At 34.1% G+C, this 11,411-nt stretch overlaps 2 protein-coding genes across 2 annotated transcripts; both read right to left on the bottom strand.

Moving 5' to 3' along the window:
* Nucleotides 1–993: 993 nt before the first annotated feature.
* On the bottom strand, nt 994–7,304 carry LOC127087835 (DNA cross-link repair protein SNM1). The gene is made up of 10 exons (XM_051028749.1): nt 6,756–7,304; nt 6,346–6,498; nt 5,538–5,939; nt 4,990–5,053; nt 3,993–4,210; nt 3,782–3,895; nt 2,867–2,972; nt 2,447–2,658; nt 2,009–2,112; nt 994–1,748 (listed from the first exon to the last, which is right to left on the bottom strand). Exons 1-10 carry the CDS (start codon nt 7,248–7,250, stop codon nt 1,604–1,606), a joined length of 2,013 nt encoding a protein of 670 aa, XP_050884706.1. The 5' UTR covers nt 7,251–7,304; the 3' UTR covers nt 994–1,603.
* Nucleotides 7,305–9,961: 2,657 nt separating this feature from the next.
* LOC127078934 (uncharacterized mitochondrial protein AtMg00810-like) lies at nt 9,962–10,495 on the bottom strand. Its single transcript, XM_051019344.1, has one exon. It carries the CDS (start codon nt 10,493–10,495, stop codon nt 9,962–9,964), a length of 534 nt encoding a protein of 177 aa, XP_050875301.1.
* Nucleotides 10,496–11,411: the final 916 nt, after the last annotated feature.

An 11,411-nucleotide genomic window follows, 5' to 3' on the forward strand; every position in this document is an offset into this window, starting at 1 on the left:
TTCCAGAGAACTCACACTACATAAGCATACTCTCTCCGTCCATAATGATTTAATTAATCATTTTACACAATTTAAAAATAAATAAAAATGAAAGAGAGAATGATATTTTTATTAAAATACTCTTATCATATATTAGAAATTATGAAAATAATATTAATTAAATGATAAAATTTAAAAAATTGAAAATTAAAATGAATCATTCATCTTGTGAACTTAAAATTAGAAATGTTGAAGTAACTTTCAAACATGGCAATGAATTTGCAGTGACAGTTATGCTAGTAATCCATCATCCCTTTTAAATGAAACTAACTCCTTCGATAACTCATTAAAAAGCCATTGACAATGACAACTTAATAAAAAATGCAGATGTCTTTAGTTGTATCCCTAAAAATCTAATTATACTTCAAAATGACAAACATTCTTATTTAAACTCGGTCCATTTAGTTTTCTACAAGTTCAGTTCATTTACACTTCCGCAAACTTATTTCACAAATTCAATTCACTAAGTTATTGCAAATTCAACTCGATAAGTTTTATAAACTCAATTACCTTAAACTTCTACAAATTTAAGGTGCTTAAACTTTCCTAAACTCATTTCACTTAAGTTTCGTAAGTTTAGTTTAACTTCTACAAACTCAATTTATATATACTTATGCAAAAATTTAAATGGAATTAATTTCCAAAAAAGCAAAAATTCACAAAGTATCAATAGTGGAAGATCTCATTATTATTTTTTTATTATTATTATTATGCTTACGTGCACTTGTAGAAATTCAAATTTACATAAACTTGAACTAAGTTTGTAAATATATAAGCAAAACGGATTTGCAAAAGTGTAACAGAGCTAAATTTGCAAAAGTGAGTAAGTTGAGTTTGCAGAAAATTTAAGTAAACCAAATTTAGTCCACTTCTATGTAAGATTCCAGTTGAAATTTTAAGTTCAATTTAAGAACATTCTAGTCATTTTGAGATATAACCAAATTTTCAAAAGTGTAACCAGAAAAAATAATTTATATGCTATAGGCATTACAACTTACAAGCATCTATATAACTGTTGCATATTATGTGGTCAATTACAGAAGAATGTAGGAAGCTGCAAATTTAAAGTACAAGAGCGACATTACACTTTAAAATAATACAGGCTATAAAGGTTGTTTAACGAGCTAAGCATTATTATCGCAACCAAATGTCAATGATCTCAAACAATAACAGTAAGACCAACAGGTTGCAGTGCAGCAAGAACTTTGACAAGCTCCATCTTTTTGCTGGAAAGAGCACTGGGTTAATTCAGGATCAACAGAGGAAGGGGTTGTAAACACTTCCCAACTTAGTATGTTGTAGACAACGATCACTTTAGATTTTATGTCACAGTTGACAAAAACATCCATAGTTTCGCATGAAAATAAGCAAGATAAGCTCCTCTGCTAGAATATATATTTTCTTCTCTTTTCACATTTTAATCTTTAGCAAAGCAGCAAACACAAGTTTACCGCTGAAAAGTGATTGGAATAAAAAGTTACTGCTGTTCATATTGCTCAAGCAACTTCCTGACTCTCAAACACAGATGTTACAAGGGTAGACTGAACTCCTTTTAGTGCACAAATCAAGTTGACAGGAGAGAAACCATTGCGTCTGCAGATTCTGGCCCATCATTATTCACACTTGGTATAATGTTATTGGGAGATACAAAATTTACAAACTCTTTGAGTTCTGTAAAGCTGGAATGCTCGCTGTAAGGAACTTCATATCTAAAAGGGAAAACTTTTGTTGGTTAATAGTTATCCAAACTTAAGCAACACAAGCAGGCTGTTTTTCCAACAATCTGTGTGCGCCTATAGACTAGTTCAGTGATATATGAATCAAAATGCACCATTGAGGTCAGGTATTTGGTATAACAAGCTCTATTGAACCAAAAGAAGAGAAAGAGCAACGAGGCATGCTTTGAAGGGATGCAATGCATGCAGGTATATGTAAAAGATTTTAGTGATAAAGGAAATTAAAGCATCACCTTATAACAGTACCCTGCTGCCACCTTTTTCCAGGAGACTTCTTTTTACCTTTGCCAAATGTCCAACCAGTAGGAGAGAAAGCAACTATAAGACTGAACCGACTCTGAATAAAGAAAATACATCTGATAATTAGAAATGTGAAATTCAAAGTTAAAAGATACATAATTCAGTACTAACTATCCAATTCAAAAGCTGTAAAACTGATAAGCAAGTAGACCAAGTAGCAGCCATGGAATATTTATCATCCACCAAGCATTGTCAGGGAATGGTTAACAGACAAGATCAGATTGTAGTAAAGAATTTAAGTATCTGTAGCTATTTATGTATTGTACATAAAGACATGCCTACTTTAAGATATGTTCACTGTCAACATTAAGAAATGCCAGCTCTCTGGCATATAATGGTTTTGATAGAAATAGGCAGCAGCACACACTCACCGCATATTGACTTGATATGTGCTTCAATCTTTTGAAGCTTGCGAGCGTCCACATAGGGGCAACATGAATATTGCTTTCATGCTCATTTGAAGTAAACCACTGCATATCCTCCTTAGTAAATTCTAAACAGTTTAAAAGGCGTAATTTGGCTGCAGTCACGTAAACCTTTTTGCGAAGTGAACGTGCAACCTCCAAGAATAGCCTTTCTTTTCCTATTACATAATAAAACACGAGGTGTGGTAACTTTTTCTCATTAGTCTCCCTGTAGTTGGGCAAAGGCCGATATAATCAAAAAAGCAACTGCCCAAATACTTAAAAACTATTAAGTTAGAGCATATTCAAACAAATATTAAAGGGAAAAGATAACCATAGTTAAGTATAATCATAAATAGTCGGAAAGAGAGATGACTTGAGCTCTACCAATTGTATAGCTGCCAATCAGAAAAAGAGTCTGAGAATTAAAAGCTTCTGCTTGAATGGCGTCAATAACAAATTGTATTACAGCTTCTTGTTTTGGAAAATCATACTGCAATGAAACATATTACAAACCTTCAACATATTTTTGTCACTAAAACATAAGAACAAATTATTATTATTAGTATTACTATTATTATTATTATTATCATAACCTTGAATATCTTGATCTTGTAATAATAATATAAGAACAAATTAATAAATGGTGAAGACTGTCAAAGTCAGTCATGAACATAGGTATGCTAAGAGTTTATTAAAATGACAAGATGTAGCATACTAACCAGTTGTAAGTACTAACATTTATTAGTACATTTAGAATCTTGGATTATCTTTAAAAGGTTTTTAGGATATCATTTTTATATCTTTATTTGTCAACAGCTACAAATTATAACTTATGAGAAAGACCCTAAATATGTATTTTTGTAATTAAAAAACTATCTTAATTTTTTTAATACAATTCTAATTAAAAAACAATCTTATTAAAATAAAATAAAAAATGGTTCAAAAATTCATCACGGTTATAATTAGACTTATATCTGCAATCTCCATCACAGTTATAAGTAATGGAAAATAGCTGGAACTGTAAGAGAATTGTCACCACAATGCCACACTCCAAGAAAATAGTTGGAACTGTAAGAGAATCCAAGGCCTCTGAGAAACCATTGATTCAAGAAAACTTGTCAGGACAGATATTGAAAATAAATTCACTTTTACACTGTCTCAAGTTGCCGGAGTATAATCTCTTGACTAGTTAACTAATTATGTCATGAACATAAATAAAATGAAGTTAAGTTCCAAAGCAAAAACTTAATAAGTCGTGTCATTTGAAAGAGATCATCCATTATTCACAAATGAACTCACCTGCGGATTGCAGTATGTGGTATCAAGAATTAAAGTATTAATAGGACGTATCTGCAGGAAAGGGTTGTTTGCCATTTCTTCACAATAACGAAAATCACCTGTGTGAAGTACCACCTAAATAAACAGAAAAACTAGCTAGTAAGTGCTAACAAAACAAGGGGTAGCAAGCAAAAAATAATTAAGCTCATAAGGAAGTCAGTTCAAGCCACACCTGACCATTCGGAGGTTGAAAGAGTATTATTATGGAACCTGGACAGTGATTGGCATCCAAGCAAGTCACGCCAATACCAGCTATTTCAACCTTTTGGTTTAGAGGCAAAATATGTAATTTATCATATGAAATCCCTAGGTTCATATTTACAAGTCTAGCCGTAACAGAGGAGCAATAGATCTTTCCATGATTGAACGACTTGGTGAGACCTTGATAATCTGCATTCACAAATGAGAACCAACAGCCAAAGAGCAAATTGGAAGTCTGATTGCAATAATTTGCTCATGAGGAGCTAAACCCCTAAAAACATTAATTTTTTTTATTTGTAGTTTTAACTTGAGTCTCCATTGAGTTTATCATGTGACCTAAAACACACACACATGTTTCTGGTAGGGGAACGGGCATCAAAACACCCAAAAGTAATTTAGAAAATGACAATCCACACTTTCATACAACATATATTTATGCTTTCGTATGTCAGACACAGAGCACTATCTCTCACTCTTGTGAATGTGTCATTCGCGCAGAATACATAACACACCACTTGTCAAAAACTATTTTGTTACCAAATTGTCCACATAGATCTACTGTGAATATACAATCTCAGGGGCGATTGTATAAACTAATCATATGACCAAAGTTGGGTACTACGAAAAGAAAACACACCAAATCATAAAATATAGTAAACCGGCATGTGTTCATGGAGACCTGTGTTAAAGTTGTTTAGAGCTTACTAGTATAGGTAAGTTCTTAATTCTTAAAAGCCAAAACTTCAAATCTAAACTGTAATTAAAGTTCAATGAAAACAACACTTGAATTAAATAGAATTTTGAGGCTAACCAAATTGAACAGTTGATGAATATAAAACAAGGATCCATAAATCTATATAAATATTGCATAGACACAAAAAAAACATTGTTGCAAGAAATCAGTAACTGGACCAAGATCTTCTAAAGGGTAAAGATCAAATGTCTAATACATACAGAAATAGACTTACGGTCCATGTGGAAGTGTGTAAGAAACCAGTGGGAACAATCTCCTCTTAGGTATTTGAAAGCATCCTACATAAATTAGATGTGTTACTCAGACACTCAGATCCATATCAAAATAAGATATGGCAAAAACTGTGATGAAATACCATAAGTTTCTTAACCTTCATAGCTTCTAGCTATCTATCTAGATATGAATTCATTGTATACACATTTTTTTTCTATCTTCTATTTTTTTCCTAGTTCAGCATGTCAATATAAAACATGATTGAGAGGTATGCTCAGCTTGAATTGTCGTCCAAGTGGCCAGTAATCATTTTCTTGTCTGGATGTGATAAATTAATTACCATACACCGCACATAAAAATCCATTTTTCCTGGGCAATAGTGCATCAGAATACAACATGAATGTAAAGTGGAAAAAAAAAATGTCTATTTTCAGACCAGTTAGAAAAAGATTTCTTTCTAGCTATAAATTATCTGCAATGTCCTAGAGGAATGCATCAAAGGAGAATGCACAAAACATATAAACATGTATAAATTAGAATACTACTTACCACACGGAAAGGTGTTCCTTGTATGGCACACCATTTAGGAACATCACGACTCTTTGTACTTGTTGACGTATTGTTTGCTTTGCGCTTGCGACCAGAAACTGAGCCACTGTTTTTTACTTCATGTTGTTCTACAGGAGGGGCAGAAACTTTCTTCTCATTCGTAGCAAATCCAGGAAAATATTCAGTAATCAATTTGTTTGCTACTGGTTTAACAGTACCGTCAACTTTTCGTTCAGATTTATCATGTTGCAATTTGACATTCTGGTTTCTAATCCTTCTGGGCTCTACCCCAGAATTCTCATTATTATCATTTGAAGAGGCAATTCCTCTTCTAAGTTTTGACAGGGCATGCACAATCTTTTTTCTGGGACCAAGTGCAGATATACCCATGTTTAAGAGATCCTACAAATATCACACAAAAAAGGGGGAAACTCCATTAACATAAACCTTAAACCTTTAGCAACAAAGCAAAGCAAAAAGACAGGTATTTCATACAAAAAAACAACATATTAGTGGTTTTAGTTTATGCCACACTTTAAAATTTAGATATAAAAAACCTAAACCAAACACATTTTCAGATTTCTAATAGCATAAATGTTAGTAAGTACTATTCTTCAGAATGTCACTCTAAGGCCTAATTGCAAAATGATTACTTGGTCCAAGCAAGTTGAATATGGTAGATTGATCTTTAATAAGGAGTGGAAGAGCCTAAAAAGCTCATTTCAAATTCTTCTTAAAAGTTGAAGATTACAGTCAAATAACTTCAAGTGACAGTATGAACCGAGGTAATCAACAAGCATCAACTCACCTCTTCTGTCAGCCATTGCAAGGTATCCCAATCAACTTCCTCCCTAACGAACACTTCTTCATATTTAGCTAAACCAAGATCACGTATCCAATCAACAACAGCAGAGACTTTCGGCCCAAATTGAGCACCCACCTCGTCATTAGGAAGAGCAGCCTGCATAAATATTAAAAAATTTACAGCACTATCTTATAATCAATGACCACGTTCTACCCATTCCATTCTTCAATTCTTCAACTCTGGTCATATTTGAATGATAAACTAGACGGTCAAAAGCCTAGCAATCGCAAACCTAGTTTAAAACCTACCAAGCTAAAACACTAAAGTTCTACTAAAAAAATGAAATTGATGCACAATTTAACTACATAGCAATTGTAATTGATAAAAAAAAAAACTAGAAAGAGCTATCTTACATCTTCTCCCGTTTTATCAAGACATTGATTGGTATGCAGATTTCGTTGTTCCTCCGTTAAATCAGAAATATCATCACCACATAGAGGACAATCAACTGAACAATCAAACTCATTGCGCAAATTCACCTTCGAACCGGACTCTCCATAATCAAACACCTTAGTTCTCGACACCACGAGCTTAGACTCTAACGAATTGTTGGAATAAGCGCGTTTACTATCCTTCTTCAGCTCCGACACAGAAGAACAAACGGCTTGAACAGTGGCATCAGATTCTAAGGTGGAAGGAATGAAATCCAAGCTACAGTTACCGATTTCGTAACTGTCGTTGTGATTGTGAATGGGAGAGAAAGGGGGAATGTTCTCTTTGCCGGGAAACGGTGTCGTTTTGGTTTTGGGTTTTTTGGATGGTCGTTGGTTGTTGGAAAGTGAAAGAGGTTGAGTAAGAGGAAGTTCGAAATCGTCGTCGTCAAGGTGAGTGTGATCCAAATTCGCCATAGTTGTAAAGCTCGGTTCTTCTGTAAGATCTTGAACAAGATGGGGATAAAGATAATAACAATATAATAATAGCGCCTTTTTCAAAAAACCATTGGAGGGAAAGTGAATTTTTGTTTGTTTTTGAATCTCCCTCTATTTGCTACATGGGCCAGTAGCCAGGCCCAGTCCAATTATTGGCCCAATAAACTTTCTTTAATTTTATTAATTAATAACTAGTCTTTACAATATTTAATATTATTATAAATTAATTTAAGTCGAATCTTTTATAGTTGAATGAAGGTTAGTTGAATAAAAATATATGGAATACGAGATAGATGAAATTTTATCAAATCCATCAAAGTGATTATTGTGGGAGTGTAAGAATTGGTCAAAGAAACGTGGAACTTCACAATTTAGTGTTTTTCATGTGTTCCACATTTATAATGTTATTAACTTAAAATGTATTTTCATGTGAGCTTGAAGCAAGTAATAAGATAGCATCTGCATGGATGAGGAAAGGGGAATGCCATCGGATGAGTATGAATGGATCAGACATCGGTCGTATGCACCAAATAATAGGAAGAATCATACATTACCTACAAAAATAGTCGATGATTTTAAATTTCGTAGGTCACGATTTTTTCGTATGTATGACTAATTTTATCTATTAATATCACATTGCATAATTCATAAAACACATACAATCAATCAAACTAATCTGCTTTCATAAATTTATTCTTTATTTTTCTATTTTGTATATACTTCTGTAATAATTTACACAAGTTAAATAACTCATAAATGAGAGACATAGTTTATTAAGTGGAGTAATTGTTTGAAAGCTATTAGTCGTTTATTTAGCTAACTTTCAAGTTCGATATAAAAACTTTACACATCCCGTTAGCATTACACCTAATGTCACTAAAAACTTAGGTAATTAAGTCATGGTTATATATTTAACATATGCATTTGTGTCCTAATACAAGTTTCTCCAACATTTACCAACTAACAATTTTTGTATCAAATAGGCCAGGTCCTTATAGACCCATTGATCCACCGTAAAAACTAAGAGTGTTAACTTTAGTGGATCCTCCTAGTTACTTTAGTAAGGCTTTGGTTTACCCTAGTAAAACAACCAGCAGTATTAATAATCACATCCTTCATCATACAACATATTGTTATGGAGATACTCGATATTGTGTATCAGGTCTCTTAACATTTTTAGGCTAATGGTTCAATATGAGGTTCAACGTGAAAGAGAGATGGATATCAAATGAGTCGACTATGGTGATAATTATATCACTTTTATCATTTAATGAATCCAAGGGAACCAAGGTCAGACAGACATTTCACACCAAAGTCATTCGGTCATTGTTACGGCAAGACATTCATATGTCTAGTAGAATCATATACAATAAGTATATTTCATTTCTATGTATTCATATAATATTGATTTTTCCATGACTAAACTTGGAGGAAACCCAAGGGAGAATAATATGCTAAATCAGGATGATCTTTTTTATATATATATATATATATATATATATATATATATATATATATATATATATATATATATATATATATATATATATATATATATATATATATATATATATATATATATATATATATATATATATATATATATATATATATATATATATATATATATATATATATAAGGCCTCATGTTATAGTAAACCAAACTACTATGTCATAAATTTCTCCCTGTGACGACAGTATATAGGAAAATAACATGTCTTACGTTAGAGGACAAATGTCATTGGCTCGGTAGCAGGAATATAGAGACCCGTTGTTGGTTACTCAGTTCAACAAAAATAATGATATTATCCACATAGATCAACATAATCAAAAACATGTATGCTTGGACAAGATCTGTAGGTTTCAGCCCCGACGAGTTCAAATTTACCAAGACTAGCTATTGATTATTTTGAAGAGTATACATGGATTACAAATCCATCACACAAGTATAATGTTCCAATATTGCTAGGAATTTCCTTAAGAAATCATGTTGAGATGAACAAACCATGGCAACGGGTAAATAATTGTAAGATAATGGAAATTGTGTCATTCTCATTGATCTGAATAGAAGATATATACATCAATGTGTAACATTTGGTCAACTATCTAATTATGATACAACATAATTATAGGAAACTAATTATGACTAATTATAACAAAATATTTTATTCTATCACACCTCCGTAGTCGAAGCGGGGGGTTCACGGACCCTTAGACTGGTCCGAAAATCATCAAAGAGAATGCAAGGAGGTCCTTTGGTGAAGATGCCTACAATCTGATGTCTTGAGGGAACATTAAGGACGCGATCCTAACCACGGGCTACCTTTTCCCGAACAAAATGAATGCTCATCTTAATATGCTTAGTGCGCTGATGCTGCACAGGATTACCAGATAGATAATGACACTAACATTGTCACAATACACCAAAGTGGCATGGGGAATAGGAAAATGAAGTTTTAGGAGAAGATTGCGAATCCAACACAATTAGGAAACAACATTGGCAACCCCCTTATATTCGGCTTCAACATTGGAATGGGAGAGAGTTGGCTGCCTTTTGGAAGACCAAGAAATAAGGTTGTCACCTAAAAAAATACAGTAACCAGATGTAGAACGTTTGGTGTCAGGACATCCACCCCAATTAGCGTCAATGTAGAAGATAAGCTTTGTAATGGGAGATGGGATAGGTGTATTCAAAAATGTAAGGTGCCCTGAACATAGTGTAAAATGCGCTTAAGAGTAAGCATGTGTTTCGTGCGAGGGGCATGCATGTGAAAACAAACTTGTTGAATAACATATAATATATCAGGTCGAGTGAAAGTGAGATACTGCAGGGCCCCTACAAGACTCTGATACAAGGAGGGATCCTCATAAGAAGTGTCGGAGGAGGTGTTGAGTTTCTGCTTGGTGTCAACAGGAGTGGTTGATGGTTTATAGGATGTCATGTCATCACGTTCAATGATCTCTGATGCATAAGTGCTTTGACTGAGAAATATGCCATCAGGATGACGAGATACTACAATACCCAGAAAGTAACTCAGAGGGCCCAAATCCTTCATTGCAAACTCAGATGCTAAGAGTGACATAATTGATTGGCGGAGGACCCGAGTGGAGGTGATAAGGATGATGTCGTCTACATACGGCAAAATGTAGGCCATGTAAACCTTATCGATATATGAAGAGGGAGTGGTCTGATATGCTATGACGAAAGCCAATGGTGGCGACATAGTCAACAAAATGTTGGTATCATGCCCTAGGCGCTTGCTTGTGACCATACAATGACTTCTTCAACCGACATACATGATCTAGATGACAGAGGTCACGGAAACCCAATGGCTGATGCATGTAAACAGTCTCATGAAGATGACCATGTAAAAAGGCATTCTGGACATCCAGTTGATGAATGGGCCAGGATTTGGAGAGAGCAATGGTAAGCAATGTTTGAATGGTAGCGAGTTTCACCACGGGGCTAAAAGTCTCATCGTAATCCACACCTACAACCTGTGACCTGCCATCACCTACAAGACGAGCCTTATAACGCTCAAAGGAGCCATCAAAAATTTTCTTATGCCTAAAAATCCACATACATCGAATAAGATTAGCATCACAAGGACGAGGAACTAAATCACACGTCTTATTTCGAATAAGATCATCAAATTCAGATTGCATTGCGGATTTCCAATTCGGGTCTGATAAGACTAGTTTGGGGTTTTTAGGTATGGGAGAGATGGTGTGGTCAGAGTGAGAGATTGATAAGTTAAATATCGTGTGGGGCTTGACAATGCCTTTCATGCTTTGGGTGGTGATGGTTTGTGTAGGTGGAGGTGGATGCGGTTGAATTGATGGTGGTGATGGAGAGTTTATTGTAATGAGTGTGTTGATCAAAGAGGTAGGAGATGATGAATGTTGGTTTATTGAGGGTAGTGGTTGGTCAATTGGGATTGTGGGTGTTGGTTGGTTATGTGCAACAGGTGGTGAAATTTGATTTTACAACTGATGTATAAGGTAGGGGTGAAGGTCATCATCTAGGAATTGATAAGAGTGAGGTGAAGGGGAGTGTATCTCGGTGAAGGGAAATTGATTTTCATCAAAGATGACATGCCTCGAAATTATTAATTTTCTATTAGACAAATCAAAACTAAC

Source organism: Lathyrus oleraceus, chromosome 5 (genome assembly GCF_024323335.1).
Source record: "Lathyrus oleraceus cultivar Zhongwan6 chromosome 5, CAAS_Psat_ZW6_1.0, whole genome shotgun sequence".
NCBI classification, from domain to species: Eukaryota; Viridiplantae; Streptophyta; class Magnoliopsida; order Fabales; family Fabaceae; genus Lathyrus; species Lathyrus oleraceus.